This window comes from Hydra viridissima, unplaced genomic scaffold (genome assembly GCF_058129835.1).
Source record: "Hydra viridissima isolate aposymbiotic clone 2 unplaced genomic scaffold, HvirCarnegie_v1 scaffold_8, whole genome shotgun sequence".
Lineage (NCBI taxonomy): Eukaryota > Metazoa > Cnidaria > Hydrozoa > Anthoathecata > Hydridae > Hydra > Hydra viridissima.
In genome coordinates, this window is record NW_028324307.1 from 4645336 (window position 1) to 4665158 (window position 19823).

Sequence of the window (19823 nt, forward strand, 5' to 3'; positions counted from 1 at the left end):
AAATCCTCAAAACATTTTCTCTTTTAAAAATTCATAATATATTAGCACATATCCGAATTTAAAACGTTGGCAAATCCGTAAATGTTTATCGCTGACCAAATGAACAAAGAAAAATTTTTGGAATTTTTAAATTGCACGAAAGATTTCACAATTTTGTTAATTATATTTGTTTCGGATTAACAATAATTTTTTATTGTTAAATAGCGGAAGCAGACATCGTTTAACTATTTCACAATCAACTCAATCGTCAGAGGGAACATAAATAGCCAGGTAGAGCAGCTGCAATATTATCAAAGGATGATCATCTTTGTCCATCTGAATAATGCCGTCCGGTCCATCAATATTTATGAGAACACCTGTATAATCCTTCTCAACACCACCAATGAACTTTACCTAAAATAAATGTTTGAAGGTTACTTTATCTCATAACATTTTAAGAAATTTGAAATTCCCTTATATCCGAGACAACAATCAGCTGTAACGTATACCCTATCGTGCATAGACGGAGGAACTATCTCCACAGAAGTGTTCGGTACCCTAATAGACTCTTTCGTTTCTAAAATTTGCAAAGTTAGCATATCGTCATCGATTGCACGAATAGCAGCTCGCTGGTTAGCATAACGTTGATCCTAAAATTTTAATTAGTTTGCAGATAGTAAAAAACTTGTCAGTCTCGATTAGAATAAGTTAAATTAGATTAGAATAAGAAAAACAAAAGTTAAACCAAAGGTCTTTAACTCACGTGATAGTCGTCGCTAATTTTTACCATTATATTCGTTGATAATTTCTCAGTATGATCTTGTTCTAAATGATAATTAGAAAAATTTTAAAAATCCGTTCCACTTCAAAGCTTAATACCAATGACCTATTGGGAAATTCTTCTTCACCATCTATATAACCCATTCGTAACCAATCACAATAAAATATTTTCATAATTATTCACAAAATATTTTTTTCATGACTTATTTGATTCAATGAAGAAAACCAAGTATTAAAATATATATTTAAAAAAATAATAATGATAAAAATCTACCTTCATCAAAGTGACTCATGGGAGTACTAGGTGTGTAAGCTGGTGACATTGGCATCAATCCTGCGCCTGGTGTCAGAGGATTGCCAATCATAGGTGAAGCTGTATGCATAGGTGAATATGATGAACCAGCGCCAAATACGTTTGACATCGGTGTTCCAGGTGTATATGGTGCATTATATCCGCCATGGGATGGGGTCTGTGGGCTGGGTGTAGCAGCAAAACCCTATACAAAAGAATCTTTAATTCTTTAAAATTATAGAAAAATCAATTTTTATCGAAATTAAAATTATGAAATTCATCGAATTTGAATAAAAAAAAACCGTTACTTGCGAGTATGAATAAAAGTACGACAACCGTTTGAATTAGAGTTGAGCTTACTGGTGATGGAGCAGTTCCATCAAAGCCGTAATTGTCAAACTCATCGCTTGGTCGCGCAGGGGTGTTTGGTTGAGTCGGATCCCATGCACCACCGTGTCCAACATGCGACGGAGTACGTCCACCTTGATCATGAGAGGGTGTGCGAGAAGGGTCATGAGAAGAAGGTGTGCGAGAAGGATCATGAGACGGAGTACGTGAACCATAATTTGGTGTCCGACTGCCTATTCCATATTAAGAAGTAGAAAATACATATCTTAAAGACATTAAATATATATAATAAAAAAAGAACTAGATTGATTCAAATTAACAACTTAATTTAAATTTAGATTTGAAAAAAATGAAGCATACACACCATCATGCATTGGTGTTAAATTTCCAGTCATTGGTGTACGTGAACCATGCATTGGAGTTTGGCTTCCCATAGGTGTCTGTCCATACATAGGTGTATGAGCATAAGAAGTACTACCACCGTTTCTATTCTTCCCGCTGTAAATAAAAACAAAGTCATATTACTCATTTAATTTTTTTTTTTTCTTTTCTTTCTAAAATTGAACGAAATAATAAAAATTAAATCAAAAAACATGTAACATAAAAATTAAATAACAACCTGAGCAAACTAAGACGAGATCTGTCAACAGAAATCGTTTTGCAATTTGTATGCAGCTCAATTCTTGCTAAAGAATCCGTAGCATCCTTGATTATACCAATGTACCCTGAATTTAAAAATCTTTATTCATTCTCTAGAAAAAGTTCTTGAGGTAAATAAAAACATAGAATTTTAAAACCACATTGATAATGGCAGAAAATTTTTTATCAGTAAACTTGAATTTTTTAGTTTTTATTAAAGGAGATTCGATGATGATGATTTTAAGGAGATTCAGCAACTCAACTTTATTTAATTAATCTTTAGTCCTGAGTAAAAAAAAAAAACTCTAAGCACTTATTGCTATTTTTTCATCTAACTTAAGTGTCAGAGGAGGTTGCTAGGGCAAGTTATAAATCGTAAATCATTTGATTATGGTCTAAAGTAAAAGTTTAGTGTTTCTTCCTTTAATTATTTCACAATCCTAACTAGAAAACATTGTATAAAATGATGTCATCTACTTCTCTTGTTCCTTGGGTAAAAGGCGTTTTACAGATTAAAAAGTATTTTTCATCATGAGTTAGATTATTGAATTCTGATTGGAGCATAAAAATTTTTTTTGAATTCTAACTAACACTCAACAAAAAGATAGATACTGAAATACACAGTGAAATTAGAATGGCAAAAGAAATAGAGAACTTTTTAAAACATCTTTAACTTAAATTGACATACATCTAAAATATTTTTAATTATTGTAAACTTTTAGATTAAGCATTTGAAGATCAAACAAAAAAATGTAATACAAAATACTTTTTCTCATACAAATTTATTATCTACATGTTTTGACTTTGTTTTTGTGTATTGCATGGTTTTGTTTTTGTGTCTTTAAAAAACAAGCCTAGGTATATGAATCTATAATTAATATTACAATTGAATGCTATAATTAGTATTACTATTTAAATTAACATTAAATCATATTTGATTTTTTAAGATTTGAAAATAATTTCAACAAAGTGTAAAGAATTGGTTTAACGTAATGTAATTTATTGTTCAGTATTTATAATATCTCCTTCAAAATTCTCAGGATTGCTTGCAATAAACGTGTCAACATTGAAGTATTATTCAGAAGCTTCTTTTAATATAGCCTGAAGTATCTTCTTTTTATGAGCTCAATCCACTGATAAGGTTCACTTAGTAGTAACTTAAGTCTTGCAAACTAGGAAAATTAACAAAGTGTTTAGCTAGGCTCATACAGCACTTTGCACAATGTTATTTGATAAAAAAAAAAAACTTTTTAAAAAAACAAGTATTGGAGCATTGTAAGAATTTCTTCATTTGTTAATGATCTATAAATTGTCTTTGAAAACTCATCACTCCTCTTTGAACTTCTTATATCACACATACATCTGACAAACACAGGTGTATTGAATGTTTTTGTTAACTTTCTCTAACATTTGTGTAAGAAATTTCATTGGAAACCAATAGCTTAGCACAATTTATTTGATACAAATATTTTAACATAAAAATTGCAGTTTTGTAAGATATTTATAAATGCCTTTCAACAATTATAACTTTTAATGTATATAGACATTAAAGGCTTTAATATAAATAAGAATATGCAATATTTTTTTTTGTTAATAGAGGCATGTGGTTTCCAATAACAGACAAAACAGCAAGACACTTTGAATGCATGAACTGGATAAGATGATTACACTGTTTTTGTAATATATTTCCCCACTCCTCTGTAAGAGCAATTTCAAGTTCTTGAAGCAATTGTACTGGCACTAGTCAAACAGCAATGCGTTTACTACTAAAAGCATCTAAGGTATCCTCAATTGAATTAAATTCTATGGAACAAGCTAACCAGTCTGATATTTCAATAACCTTTTTCTCTAACCATTCATATAACATACTTGCACAAAGCAGTATTATCATCAATAAAATAACATAACATAACTATGAACTTGATGTTGGGGTCTTTAACAAACTAAATTTAGACTATTTCTTGTGGCACTTTCATGCCATATCAATAAATGTCCATTTTTATTTATAACATAATATCTTGACAATAATTTCAAAACATACCTTTAAATGGACCTTGTATAATACGCACTGTTTGGCCAATCAGTGAATTATCCCTACCACGACCCCTTCCTCCTCCTCCCCCGCCTCCACCTCTCCCACTATCACCTCTGCCACCATCACCTCTACCTCGTCCTTCAAAACTATTACCATTGCCACCACCTTAAAAAAAAAAAGAAAAACAATTTTTAAGAAACACTTTTAGAGGTAATTTTTAACCATGTAGATATAAAATCCATGTTAGTTAAAAAAAGCAAGACCCACACCAAAAAAAGATCAACTCAACCATTTATATAAAAAACAGCTATTCAGCTGTGTTACATACTCTGACAAGATGGTTTATAGGCAAAAAAAACAACAAAAACAAAAAAAACAGATTCCATAAATGACATATTTTAGAGTATGAAAGAGAAAATAACAATTGTAAGCTTTACCAGGTCCATCACGTGCAGGACTTGAAATTCTAGGAGACATAGGAACAAATCCACTTCCTATTCCTGGCAACATGCTTGACACTGCCTGGAATAAAAAAAAGTAAACTTCTAAAAATTTAAAAATATTATTGTTAAAAAAAATCTAACATCTGAATCAAAGGAATCAAAGGAATCAAAGGAATCAAATGATTTATCTAACATCTGAATCACATTTTTTCATTTGTATTTGGATGTTAACTAAAATATTTCCTTTAAACTTTCATTTATTCACTATTTAATTAATGAACAAATGAAAAGTGTGAGTAAAAAAAAATTGACAAGTTTGTAAATCTTGTTTTTACAAATATAAATTGATAAAACTTCATGATGGTTGAATCTCACAAGAAGAATAGCTGCTTTTAAAATCAAAAAGCCTTAAGAAGGTCATCTCAGCATAAATTTGCAGCTAGGTATTCCAATTTAATATAATATTAATAATAATAATAATAATAATAATAATAATAATAATAATAATAATAATAATAATAATAATAATAATAATAATAATAATAATAATAATAATAATAATAATAATAATAAAAAAAAAAACAACAACAATAATATTAATAATAATAATAATAATAACAATAATAATAATAATAATAATAATAATAATAATAATAATAATAATAATAATAATAATAATAACAATAATAATAATAATAATAATAACAATAATAATAATAATAACAATAAAAACAACAACAACAACAACAACAACAAAATAAAAGACAATAAATGGCAAAAAGGGAGATCCCATAAAATGACACACATATTAGAGTAAGAAAGAGAAAATAACAATTACGGTTTATGACACTGCAACTATTGTCAAAAATGTTAACAAACACCTCTTAACAAACAACATTTGAAAATTATTGAAAATTTGAAACTACTTTTATGTTCTGTAAAGTTTGGTCAATGCGAAAAGATACAGGCATTTTTGTTTTGCTTGTATAATTTCTGTGTAGAACTCTTTTTTTTTGTACAATTTACTAATTTACCCTTTTTAACTTATAGTACAACTGATCATTGGCCTTGAGAGGAAACTACAATGTTGGTATAACTTTATTTGAGACATTTTATAAACATAAATTGTTTAAGCATTTTTCAATACTCATTTTCAAAGCAAACAAAAATTCACCACCATATGGAACATGAACAATATATCAATAAAAGATAGACTTTTACCTTCCCTCCACCTGCTAACACTAGAGATTTACTGCGAACAACAAAAATTCCACCATTTTCCAGAACCATTTTTGATTGAATAAACACATAACCACGGTACAAATGTTTAATTTCTCCCTGTAAACCCTGAATGTAAACCTCTTATATAAGTATTGAAAATGTACAACAAAATTTAGAAAAAACAAAACCTTAGGAAAGTTTCAAAAGCAGGAGCAAAAGAAAGAATTTAAAAATTGAAATCGAACAGCTTAACAAAATAAACTGTCTAAAACTTTTTAAATATTTGATACTCATGTTATTTTCTTTAAAAGATAACAAATTGATATTTACAAGTCATGCAACTATTTTGATTTAAAAAAAAATTAATTGGTTTTATAAGCAGTGCAGTGGCAAAATTGTAAAAACCCAAATAAATACGAACACAAATGTTTTACCTCATATTTACCTTCTATGACCTTCACAATATCCTTCACTTGGATCTGATTCTAAAAGCAAATAACAAATAAGTTATTTATTCAACCTTGATTAAGGTTGTGTTTTGATATTTAATACAACCATTTCTATTGAAGCATTCATTTGAGTAGGATTCAGAGAGAACACACTGTAAATGATTCTTTTACAAAAAATACTAACTCAATCAAAAATTGCTTGATACCTGTTCAGAATCAAGAGCAACAGAATTATGGTCCTTTTTTTTTGTGACTGCTTGTGGCTTGAGTTGTACAACCTATTTTGAAAAATATAAAATTAATTACTTAATTAAGAAACTCATGTGACATCAATGTTAAAAATTTGGACATTAATTTTAACATTTTGATTAGTAGTTATTACTCATACTCATTCAAAATGATAACAATTTTAAAATAATCTTTTTGCCAATATAAAACAAAACAACTGAATACTTTTCCATGTTGGTTCAACACTGAGAAGGTCTCACGCTCTAAGCGAACTATCACACCAACAGTTTCTCGACTAAAATAGGGCAAAATAGACATGTTGCAAGAAAAAGACAACAAGATGACACTGACAACTGATACTGAAAAATTTTAACAAGGAAACATTTTTTATCAGACCATTAATTATAAGTATAAAAAATTCTTCAGATAGTGTGTTAAATTTCAATATTTACTTTACCCACTGGCTAAAAGTTTGTTAAAAACCAATTCGTAGATTTAGAAAATAGCAAAAAATTACTCAATATTAATCATTTCTCCCCAGCTGTGCTGACCAAGTGAATCTACTCCTGAACTCATATCACTGCATAACTGTAAGTCATCGGGCTTAACTTTAAGCTAAAAAATTGAATTAAAAAGATAATCGAAGACTTTTCTTAGTTGTTAGTATATTTCACAATTATCTTAGTTTTACAATAGATTTAAAAAAATGAAATTAAAAAGCTCACCTCATGAAAAGTAAGGTCCGAGAAGAGAACAACAACATTGTCTTCAACACGAACAATTAAACCAGTATCTCCTTCAAAAGTTCCTTTTAATACTTTTACATGATCACCAACTTTAAAATATTTCTCTAACTCATGTGCAGGGAATTCTAAGGGTTCCTTTATAAAATAAACATAACATTCAGTAAAAGTGAAACTTTTATATTCAGTGAAACATAAGTTTAATGAAAGTTTCACTAAACATGAATGTTTAAAACTTTATTTCGCTTCTTTAATACTTTATACTACTTTCAATGTAAAAAAAAAAAAAAAGAAATAGGTAATAGAATGTTAATGTTAATGATAGGAGAGCAAAAAATATAAATAAGAAGTATTATCTATAAATATGACACAAACAAAAAAAAAGGAGATCTAAAATTTAATTACTTTCAGATCATCATGCTTCGGCATAATAGTAATAGTATTTCCATCAACAGTTAAAATTTTTCCAGTAAGGTGCACAAGCTCACCCTCTGCAACCCGGATTACATCCCCTGGTGCAAATGAGTGCGAGATTTCTTCTTTAGCTTTGCTGTTTCCCACTAATCAGAAAAGTAAAATAAACAACAATAATTTTATTTAATGAACAAAAAATGTAACATAAAAAAACACTGCAAGCACATAAAAAAATAAATTTAACGAAAACTGAATAGGATACATTCTAAATCTGCATCATCCATTGATTCTTCAAACTTTTCTAATTCAGAAAGAGTTGGTTTTACTCCATCAGTAATAAGCGCAGAGATTGCCATTGTTTTGTACAGAAAACCACCACGATATCGATTATTTTTATATATGCTAAAATCACCATCTGTTGTGACAGTTCCTCCATTTTTGCTAAAGAAATCCATGAAATAAGAACGCATATAAGGAAAAAGAAAATTATGGTTCAGAAAACAATAAAGAAATCATAAAAAATATCATACAATAGAGCATCTTTATCAAACATTTTCTGGGGTGGGCGAGGTCTTCTTTTTCTTTTCAAATCCTGCCAATCAAAAACAATAAATTTTTAAGAATATTCATTTATTTTTCATGCTGATGGTTTTTTTTTAGTTTTCAGAACAAAGCAAAGACAAAATTAAAATTGTATGCAATAGAAACAATCAAGTCAAAGATTCAAGAATAAGGAAAATTTGGTTTTGAAAAATGATGCAAATACATTGGTTAGGATGTGAAATGGAAACTTACAGAATTTATTCCATCGTTGTCGCTTTGCTCTTTGACCAATTCAATATCTATTCTTGGAATAAGTTTTAAGCTGACCTGAAAATTTAATTTATTGATTGAAAAAAAATTAACAGACGTTTAACTTTTCTTTACATAAAAGGTTTTTATTTAAAAACAGTTGAAAGTACAGTTCTGTCAAAAAGGAAAAGAAACTATAACTTACTTGGTTTCTTGCTGTATTGACATAGTCTACCTTAAAACAAAAACAAAAAGACTTTATTTACATTTATCTGTTTTTTAAAAAGGTATTGAATTAAATTTTTAATAAAAGAGATCTATATTTGTTGCATTTTTAACTTATAAAAATGCAAAGACTATTCATTTTTGGACTTTGGCTAATTATATTTAGTAACAACAGTCATGGTGTTTAAGAGATTTTGTAACTTTTTTCAAAAAAAGTTACAAAATCTCTTAAACACAATTTTTGCAACATGACTGAGCATTTTTATGATGAAAGATCACAACGCAATGTCTTTTGGCATATTGGGGAAATTTGAGCTTCGATGCTCAACACAATTGCATAAAACTTTGTTGGTAAAATTTTACAATGATGGTTTTTTTTTTAGATTGGAGCAACTCACTCTGAGCTCTATTTACCATATGCACAGCATTAGCTTCTTGCTATGAATATTCAAAATATTCACCTCAGCCATGCACCAAAAAAGTTTGGTGCATGGCTGGGCTTGCCCATAATTTTATGTCCTTTCAGTTGTTGTAGTGGCTCCACTTTTTGTCCCCGGTCACAATGCAAAAAAACTTTCTAATTTTGCTTTTTGCCAGTTGTTTAAAAAAACAATTAAACATTGTTTACACATGAAAAAAAAGGGTTTGAAATTTCTTGGCTTCATATAGAACCTAACTTCCTTGTTTCTATACCATACCCATGGCCTTGAGACGGTTTGAATTCATTTGCTGAGTCACTCTCAAGTTTCAGCAAGCTCCTCTTGATTTGAATGCTTTCTTGATTGACTATTTAATGATAAATGTCAAAAGAATAAGGATAAAAAAGCTATTTCCATAACTTATATCATACCCATGGCCTTGAGACGGTTATTAAAAGAGAAAGTAATTTAAAATATTTATTCCCTTTGTTTTGCATAAACAATCATGTTTTTTTCTCAGTTACATACAAGATCTTATCTAACAACCTTCCAACCTCATCTTGGAAGATTTAAAAATCCAAGATTTTAAAAAATACCAAGATCCTGGAAGTATTGGAGTAGTATGAATTACAAGTTATTTTTTTTTAACCAAAAATTTTTAAAAAACATAAAAGAAATGTGCAACTTTGAAAAAATTTTTCAGCTGGTTATTTTAGAAAAGATTTTAAAAATTGTAAAAAGATTAATTGCTTTTTATAAAGATATTATTTCAGATTGAGAAGTCATTAATTACCTGTGCTATGTCATCTTTGTAAAGACCACGCTTTATCCTCACCCAGGATTTTGGTTTAATTTGCACAATATCTTTAACAACCTTAAGCACATCAGTCATTTCATTGATGGGCACCATCTGCTGTTTCCAGATTCCCAATCTTAGTGCACCAAAACCTTCAATAGCCTGTAATAATAATATTCAAACAACTACTACAAGTCTGCAGTAAAACCTTCTGAAAGTCTGCTGTAAAAAAACAACATAATCTCTTAAGTAAATAGAGTAACAACTAATTTACTAACAATAATAGTAATAACTTAAATAAAAACAAGTAAAAAAAAAAATTATAATTATACAAAATCTACTAAAATTTGTTAAAATTAAGCCTACCTATTTAACTTTACTAAAAGATTAGGAGAGAAAGATGCATCATTTAAGAATGGACTACAATATTTTAACTAAAAAATGTACTTACAGCTTTAACATGTGTCTGCTTGTAAGCTTCAATATAAATATAACCTTTGAGACCTTCCACAGCAATTGCAGATTTTATTTGAAGGGGCTAAAACATGCAAACAATTTATTTCAACTAATATAAACAAAATTTTAAATAATATTTTTTTAAATATAATAAAGAAATCAGAAAAAAAAAAAATTTAGTAAACTTTTTTTCACAGAATTTTTAAGTAGTTAAAAATACCGTTTCAGAGTTTTGAAGAGTGATGAACTTTCTCATTAGTGCAAAGACAGTTTGCTTTTCTTCACCCATCCTACATCTCACCATCCACAGATTTGGATCTCTAATTGTAAACTATTAACTACACAACTTTACTTGATTTTGGGCAATAAAGTTTTTTATCAAGTGGATTTAGCGTAATGAATTCATTAAAACTTAAAGAAAAAATAACTTCCTTAAATAATTTCTCACTTGACATCAGGAAGCAAACTTTGTTGCTCAATTTCTGCAGGAGTTTCATAGTCTTCTTCGAGATATTTCTGTCTGAAAATTCAAATTTTAAAATTATGTATTATAAATTAAATAACTTGCGCCTGATTTAAAATATATTTTTACAATTCCACTCAAAAAAAATAAATAAATAAATAAAAGATTTAAACAATCTTACTTGTCTGATCCAGCATATTTTTTTTTGTAATACTCAGCAATGTCCTCAACTGTTTCATTCCTGAGCAAAATTTTTAATTAAATGCTATTAAATTATTTTTAAGTAACAACACTATATGCTATGCTATATTTTACTATGTTCTATTATGGTTATGTCATATTTATGTCATACTTTTTATGTCATATATTCAAAATATGACATAATTGTTTATTATGGTTATGTCATATTTTGTTTCATATATGGTTATGTCATACTTTACTTACAACGAGATTGATCTAATTATTACCTAAGTAAAAACAAATGGCTTATAATAGTAATCTGCTACCTTACCCCCAAAGATTATGTAGCTTTCTTGATCTCTGAAAAAAGTATAAATCTTTAAAAAACAAATTGTTTTTGCAAACAAATAAAATATATATACATATATACATATATATTTATATATATATATATATATATATATATATATATATATATATATATATATATATATATATATATATATATATATATATATATATATATACATATATATATATATATATGTTAGGGTGGTGCTCAAAAAACTTTTTCAAAGTAAATTGACGGGACAACAAAGTAAATGTCTGGTCCAGTAGATGTTCCAGCTAATGAGTTAAACACATCTCCAAGAACAACTTCAAAAATATGGTGCCGACATGCAAGATGGAGCAGCTCTTTATTCATCTTTTGTTCAATAAGAACTGCTGCACCAGAGCGAATCCCAAAATTACTGGCTGTAGTGTCAAAAGACATGGCTTTTATATTCTCTGCAAGATTCCAGTCGTCGATTGCTGTTACAACTGCATTTGCCATTGCCTCTCCAGTGCCATTTGGGAGCTTAGGCACATTCAATAGACGTTCTACACCTTGACCTGAAACAAGAATAGGCAAGCGATCTATTTTTTCATGTTTTCCTGATATATCAGGGAGTAACTTGCCGTCCCAATGCACTACGAGTGGAACATCCCTAATATTTTCACCAAAACTTTCCTTCAGGGAGGAGTTGCTCTTATCCAAGACTTTAACCAAATTCTAACAAAAGATGAAGGACAAAAGCAAGCACTTCTCCATGCTGTGTCTGAGCATCGAAAACAGTTTCCAGATGCCAAGAAATCCACTGTTGCAGCCATTAGCGTCAACCTTAGTGAAACTTTCAACCCCGTGTGGCACCCCTTAATGATGAAATATCCTTCTCAAATTTTGCACATAAGTTTGTTATGCTAAAAGGAACAAAAATAGAGGTTGTCCTATCAATTTACTTTGAAAAAGTTTTTTGAGCACCACCCTAATGTATATATATATATATATATATATATATATATATATATATAAACTTTATATACTTTATAGTAGTATCATATAATGTTACATCTTATTAGTAGAGGAGAAAAAAAGAAAGGGGATTTGAACAATTTTACAACAAATTTACTTTATTACATTTGCTCAATTTGCTCCTTTTTTTTTTTAATTGAACTTAGATTCACAGTAATTGCAAACTAAAAGTTTGTTACCTATATTTTTTTCTGATTAGATATCAGCAGCAACATAACAGAAAATTTTGATGGCCACTAAGGGCTTTCAAAAGTACTTTTACTTATTGCACACAAAGATTATTAGAAGCAAAAGGGGTTGTTTGAGTGCAACCACATTTTACTTGTCCAAAAGTGAGCTATTTGTGTGTCTGTTTCGTTTAGTATGCATTTACCAGAGTCATAAAGATATATACAGGGTGGGAGTTTTAAAATATTTGTCTTTTTTTTCTGTTGAACTCTATCCCTCAAAATTCAAACATAAACAAATATAAAGTTGATTTTTAAGAAAATACACTTTTTTTGGCAATTTTCATCACCAATTCAAAAGAATATGATCATAGAGCTGAGGTAGTGGAATCACTTCATGCAGGGCACTCAGTCTAACAAATTATTAAGTGCTTTAAGTACCCAAAAAGCATAGTTTATGGGATTGCAAAGAGATTTAATAATGGTGTGGACTCTGCAGATTGTAAGGAACATGCCAGAGTGAGACCAGTCAGGAATCAGGACTTCGTTATCAAACTCCAGGAGATAATCAACAATGGTCCTAGTATCTCCATTAGGAAACTGAGAAAGTTAATCAATGTGGTTACTGACACCATGAGAAATGCCATACATGAAGACCTCAGGTACAAGTTCTACATCCTGAAATTCAGGCACATGTTATCTATTAAAATAATATCTAATAAAAGGCAAAGAGAGTGTCTTGTTGCTTCCTTCATTTAATATCAATAAAGCATGAAACAGCTAGCAAAAATCCAGTTCTTCAGCAATTAGAAAATTTTCACTGTGAATGCTAAAAATAACAGGAGAAATGACAGATAGTTGGCTCAAGACCCTGAAGATCTTACAGTGATAGGATAGACAAAGTTTCCAGCCTCTGTTTATGTCTTCATTACTGTTTCAAGCCAAGGCCATGTCATGCCATCCCACTTCTTTGAGAAGTCCAAAATGTCAACAAGGAAGTCTACTTGGAGCTTCTGAGTAATGTGGTGAAACATTGGATGGATAGATGTTCTGAAGGTAGGCCATATGTCTTTCAGCAAAGTTCTGCCCATCCATTAAATTTGGTACAGGGTTAGCTCGAGGAAAATCTGCTAAAATTTTGGTCCAAGAATCATTGCCTCACTAACTCACAAGACACCAACAAAGAATGATTTTATTGAGGAAACATTTTTAAAAAAGTTAATAGTGCACCATTTTTTTAAACATTTATTTTATTGCTTCTCTAAGGAGAAGATCAATGCTTAATACTTAATTTTACAAAAAGATTTAATTTTAGCATTCAAGACATTGTCTGATTTGATCAAATTCAGCAAGTGTTGCTCATTAGTAGTGACAACTGGTTTTACCATGGATAAACCAAATGACAAAAATTTAAAAAATCACATAAAAACTTTCATAAAATGTAACTTTTTCACTATTGAAAAGTATGTACTGCTTGTTTTTAACATTTGGATAACTTAAGAAGTCCAACCATTTACATGCTACATCAGCATGTAAACTAGGTAAGTCAGAAAATTTAACCAGACGCAGAGGGAGATGGCAGTAGTGCATGGAGCAATACAATGACTTACTTCATTCTTTTGTTTCATGCAGTGTTGCCACTGTTTCAATCATGCTGAATTGAAGTTGGGCCTTACAGATAGTAGACATCCCAGCATGTTTACTATCTGTAAGGCCCAACTTCTATTCAACATATATTTTCCGACTTTGATTGAATTATTGGCAGAAGTTTAAATCATCTCAATTAAAATTATGATTCAAATTCATTACTAAGTTTTCTGAAATAGACAATAGTGAAATATCATCTGCTGGCATCAGCAATGACACTGAAACTATTCTTTATGATAAAGAGCTTGATACCTTATACCTGTTATAAGACTATATCATCAGTTATCCAGCAACAAATTACAAGTGACTTGCAATCATTTTTCACACTACCAGCAGAGAGTGTTATTATAAAACTGTTATTTTTGAAGCATTTTCAGGAAATGATTAATTATTTTAGAGCAATCTTATTACAGAGTCCACAATTGAAGCAATCTATTGCTACATATATTGCAACAATTAACTAAAAATATCAAATATATAAATAATATACTGAAACATCTTCTGCTGCATGTAAACTGTCTTCATTTGCTGAAACAAAAACAAAAGATAAACTCAAAGAATATAGAAATTAAAAAAACAACGTTTTAAATTGATTTTACATTGATTCAAATTAACTTATATCTCATTTAATTATCATAAATCTCTTCTAATAAGTTCAAAAGAAATAAAGCAACATAGCGTGTAAAAACAAAAAATCACATATAATAAAATATATAGCATATATATAATATACTTATACAAATGAAACATAAAAGGTTGATAATTTATTTAAATAGAAGCTATTGATTATACTTGGCTCTGTAAATCCTTGTTCTGCTTCCCCCTCATCATCATCATATGCATCATCATCAACATCTGAAAAAAATATTAATAAACATACAGTAGAGCAAATACAAAATAAAATTAAAGGTCATAAGAATAATCAAGGGTATTTTAGGCTAACCAACCCAAGTTTAATTAGTAAAAAACTAATAGAAAAGCTTCAGTGTCCATTAGGAAATTAACACGAACTTTTATTGGATTTAAAAAGGAAACATTTAATAAACATTATTTTGATATTTTAATAGTGCTTAAAAATTTTGACCTGCTTCGTCTATAATAAATCCTCCATGTGCTGGTTTTCTTTTCTTTTTCTTGGGACCAGATTCATCTTCATAATCATCATCTTCATCATCTTCATCATCATCATAGTCATCATTCACTTCTTCTTCACTGCTTTCATCATTATTAGCCTAAAGAAATAAAATTACATGAAAAGTAATTAAAAAATTATATTTTTTATGTTACAAAAGCACTATAAAATAATTCAAAAAGTATTGTATTTTTTTTTTAATTTTATAGTTTCTTAGCTGAAACTCTTGCTGAATATGGGAAAGAAAATATCACAACTGAGAATAATCTTACAGTAATAGTAAAAGATATTTTAAAAATATGTTCAAACATACTTAATTACAAGTATAATTTTTAAAAAACGTAATATGAAAAAAAACGTAATATGAAAAAAAATGTAATATGAAAAAATACTTTCAACCCTGGGATTTCAGGATTACATTTACCTAGCCCTTGGATCCCAGGATTTATAAATACTTATATTAATATAGTGAAAATTTTTTAAAACTAAGAAAGTGACACATTTAAATAAGTTTTAAGTTTTAGTTGCAAAAAGTCAGGCTGAAGAAAAAGCATTCAGATAAAATTCAAAAAACTTTCAGATAAACTATGAGATGCTATGATTTTGCTATCTCCAATTCTACTTTTGTAAAAATATAGGGAAGCACAGCTTTTCTTCTTTTTATAATAAAACCTTTATCAACTGATTAAGATTGTTAAATTATTAACAATTGCTTCATAAAAATCTCAAACAAATCATGCAGCTTTGTTATGATTTAACATGACTAATACTCATATTCTCTGCATATGTGATTCACTGACACTATGCAGGAGCTATGATAACAATATATTAATTGTGTTTGATACTCAAAAGAGTAACAAATAATTGTTCTTTAATGCCAAACATTTCTTGTTTGCTTTCAACATTCTTTTTCTTAGTTTTGAATTTTAACAAGCTAGTTCATATTTTGCTTGACAAAGAAAAATCAAAAACTCCAACTAGTAGGATAAAGTCCTGTAAAACATTTAAAGATTTTAACACTTCTAATAAAACGAATTTCAAATCCATGATGCCCTTTATTTTCAGATCTCAAACATAGTCTATGTGATTACAGGCAGTATATGACATAGAATGTAACAAATAGAGAAGTTTTGAGTTAAAAAAAAAAAAAAAAATTAACTTTAGTCACAGTGATTTTTAATAGTCAAAGGACCCCATAATTAAATTTCTATAATCTAAATGAAAACACTCATAAAATATTGATTACAATGTTAACAACCAGATATAAATATTCCACTAATATTGTAATGTTACCTGATCCAAATCATCTTCTTCATCACCTGAAATATCTTCATCATCTTCGCTGTCTGACATTTTTGTATATAAATTAGCTATAAAAAAATAATATCACTAAATCTAATATATGTAACTTACAAAGTATCAGTTGAAAACACTTAAATAAAAAGCACGGTCATAAATGTATGTAAATATATTTTATACAAAGCAATCAGCAATATACATTAACAAACAAAAATAACATAGATGAAGGTGATAACCATAACTTTGGAACAAACTAACAGTTTAGAAGCAAATGCTAGAACTATAGAAGTAAGATTTTTCTAGTTTAAAATACTTATTTAAACTATGAAGTCTATCTGAGCAGATTTCTAAAACTTAAGTCATTTTTAGTTTCCTCCTGGAAATTAATAATTAAGGTTTAAAACAAGCATTTACATTCTTGAAAATAAGTTCTTCACATCACTCAAAAAACTTTGTAAATATATATTTTCAACACTTTCATCAATCCTAAAAAATGTTGTACTGTATGAATTTATCTGCATGCATAACAGAAATCTGAAATTAACTTTATATCTATCTTTGGTAATTTTTCTGTAATCTTTCTTACTCTCTTTATTTATTTTTTTTTTTAATCAATAAATTAATCTACTTCCTTTTTAAGAAACCCCCAATAGAGTAACACAATAGTCCTTGGAGAACTTTAGATCTGTGAGAATTTAGGCAAGTGAAAATAAGAAATAAATTACCCATTGAATATTGGGTTAGAAGCCTACAAAAATTTTTTTACTATTTTCAGTTGTGTTTCAAAAATAGAAAATTCAAGTACAAATAAAAAAAACTTTATACATTATTTTTAAGTATGAAAAATAAGTTTTTATTGTAATAAAATTGTAGGGACCATTAACGGAACGGTCAGCCAGTCACCTATTTCATTACTTTTTTAAAACACACATTAAGTAGGTTGCTTCCACGTCCGCATAAATATGACCGTTTTAATATGCTCAATTGACTTAATGACCATCATTTAAAGAACTTAAATAGGCACGATTAAAAGAACAATAACAAAAACGTCTTTAAAATGAAATGAAATATTTTTTAACAAACACTTTTTAACTTGTTTATTTATAACAACCACATTTGAGCATAAACTAATACTTTTTAATCAGAGAAGAAAATACAAGAATTAAAATAAAAAGTTTGAATCCAGGTGTTAAACTGCTTCGTTCGTTTTACTTCTTAACCGTAAACGCTGAACAAGTTTCATATTTGAAGATGACACAGAATGTGTCTTGAAACTTGTTCAAGCTCAGTTCTAACTGTATGTTCAATCATAAGTTTTTAAATTAGTAAAAGTAAACGGTGACCGGCAAATTTATAGAAATTATTTATAGAAAGCAAGAATTTGTAAAAATCAAGAAAAAATATTATCAAGAAAAAATATAGTCAAAAAATATATATATATTTAACTGTAAATTTTTAAATATAATTTCAAATCTTTTCAAAGCCTTGGTTTGACTTTAACTTAATACAGTTAAAATTCGTTTTTTTTGTATTAAATACTAAGAGTGGGCGGAGAAATGGTCCTAAAGCTAAAATGTTGGAACAAAATATTTTGTAACTAATTGCATGTGCATATCTCTTCCTTTTAATACAGTCGAAATTCTCATTTATTGCGATGCCATTGCATGTTTGAAATTTTGACCTCCAAATATATCGTTTTTTTAATAATCGCAACAATGTTTCAGTACATTCAACTAATTATTCAAGAGATAGGATAAGTCATCACTGATATGTCATATTAAGGTAGTTTATAATAAATTATATTGTAGTTGCATATTCGGATTGTGAAGTATTAAAAATAGAACAACATGGGAGCCCATTTCTCCCCGTACTTTGACTGTTTTTCCCTACTTACATATACTTACTTTTCTTTTAAACTCAACAAAAACTGTCCTAATTACATGAGTGGAAATTAAATCATTAAGTTTAATATGGCGTAGATATCACAGAGAAAAATGTCTTGTAACTTGTAACTACCCATTTGTTGAAAATAAAGTACTTTCTTTCATAGAAGTCAACGGATCATTTCTCCCCCGCTCTCCTCCCCTCTTTATCAAGTAATCTAAATAATTGTCAAGATAGCTATCTTGTTAATACTGAGCTGTCAAGATAGATATCAATTCTGTTTTTAAACTCAAGTTTTGAACCAAAAATTGTTTGGCAAATACCAATTTCAAAGTTCCAATCGAAATTTAACAAGTATAAGTTGAAAGAGAACTGTTTATGTAATCAAACAAAAAAAGAACAGCAAGCAACCTTTTTGCAAAAGCAACAAGCAGGCTTATTTTTTTTCTCTTTTTGTTATTTCTTTTGATCAAATAAAAAAAAAGAACATGAGAAAATTCTCTAAAAGTCAACGCGATAAACAAACGAAGCTACAAAAAATCTTTCTGTTTCGTCATGAAAAATGATTTTAGATAGTGAAACTGAAGGTTGCCTCTCAACCCAAGTGTTGTATTAGAATACTTAAATGTTAATCCTGATGAGAATGAAGCATTGTGTGGTCTGGTTAATTTAAAGCAATACAAAAAGAAATAGTCTGATTATTAACAGCTTAAAAAGTCTAATTGGTCAAAATAACCGATACCTCCATGAAAAGTAGCACTCAGTTGTACAGTATCATGACAGTACATCAGTCATATTACTGGATAATAAACAATCAGTAAGATTTGGGGATTCAGTTTAGGTCAACGCTTTTAGTTTCAGTATATTTCTTCAATTAATGCTTACGGTCAGTAATTTAGTACAAACGCACATTTTGAGAAACCGGTTGATATAACACGAGCATAACATTTTTACAAAAATATCTAAACTATATTTAATTCTGCAGGTGAGAAGTAAAAAATAAAAAACACCATTACAACCGTTCGCAAAAAAAATCTTTGAGCTTTGCAACAAATTTCTTGAACCTAAGAACAGAAAGAACTTTAATCGTCGAATATTTCCTTCAAACAGCTACCATTAAAACTTTGTAAAACTGCTTTTAAATTGAATATGAAAGACTCCGGCAAATGACGATCTTGGAGTTACTTATTGTATTTAAAATGGAAACTCGACAATTAGGATTTTTAGCATGCTTTTCTTTGTCTTTTAGGTATTTGTTCGTATTGAAATTTATTTATATAAATGTAATTAACATTTTATTGCAGATTTGTTAAATTCTCCTACGCAACAAAATTGCTTTTGTCATGCTCCGAGGTTATCGAAAAACTTTTAATGCCTCTTTTTATTACTGGTCGTTTCTCTCAGTATATTTCGTCTCTACTAAATAAAAAATATCAAG

At 28.7% G+C, this 19823-nt stretch overlaps 1 protein-coding gene across 1 annotated transcript; it reads right to left on the reverse strand.

Annotated features, from left to right (window-relative positions):
- Positions 1–114: 114 nt before the first annotated feature.
- Positions 115–16629, reverse strand: LOC145186644 (transcription elongation factor SPT5-like). The gene is made up of 30 exons (XM_090095075.1): positions 16496–16629; positions 15155–15302; positions 14863–14925; positions 14561–14598; positions 11234–11262; positions 10904–10963; positions 10708–10779; positions 10480–10579; positions 10255–10341; positions 9801–9965; positions 8569–8598; positions 8367–8441; positions 8102–8163; positions 7834–8012; positions 7563–7717; positions 7140–7295; positions 6932–7029; positions 6640–6709; positions 6393–6464; positions 6172–6222; positions 5738–5863; positions 4511–4595; positions 4080–4238; positions 2019–2124; positions 1764–1897; positions 1412–1632; positions 1034–1256; positions 743–804; positions 489–629; positions 115–393 (listed from the first exon to the last, which is right to left on the reverse strand). The coding sequence occupies exons 1-30, from the start codon at positions 16553–16555 to the stop codon at positions 241–243; spliced, it is 3180 nt and encodes a 1059-aa protein (XP_089951201.1). The 5' UTR covers positions 16556–16629; the 3' UTR covers positions 115–240.
- Positions 16630–19823: the final 3194 nt, after the last annotated feature.

Bases quoted from the DNA above. Each gene is read 5' to 3' on its own strand.
- LOC145186644 (XM_090095075.1), bottom strand. From the start codon at position 16,555: ATGTCAGACAGCGAAGATGATGAAGATATTTCAGGTGATGAAGAAGAT. The intron at 14,926-15,154 runs GTCAAAATTTTT...TATTTTTTTCAG, and splicing joins ATTTATTATAGACGAAGCAG to ATGTTGATGATGATGCATAT. The intron at 7,296-7,562 runs GTAATTAAATTT...TATTTTATAAAG, and splicing joins CGAAGCATGATGATCTGAAA to GAACCCTTAGAATTCCCTGC.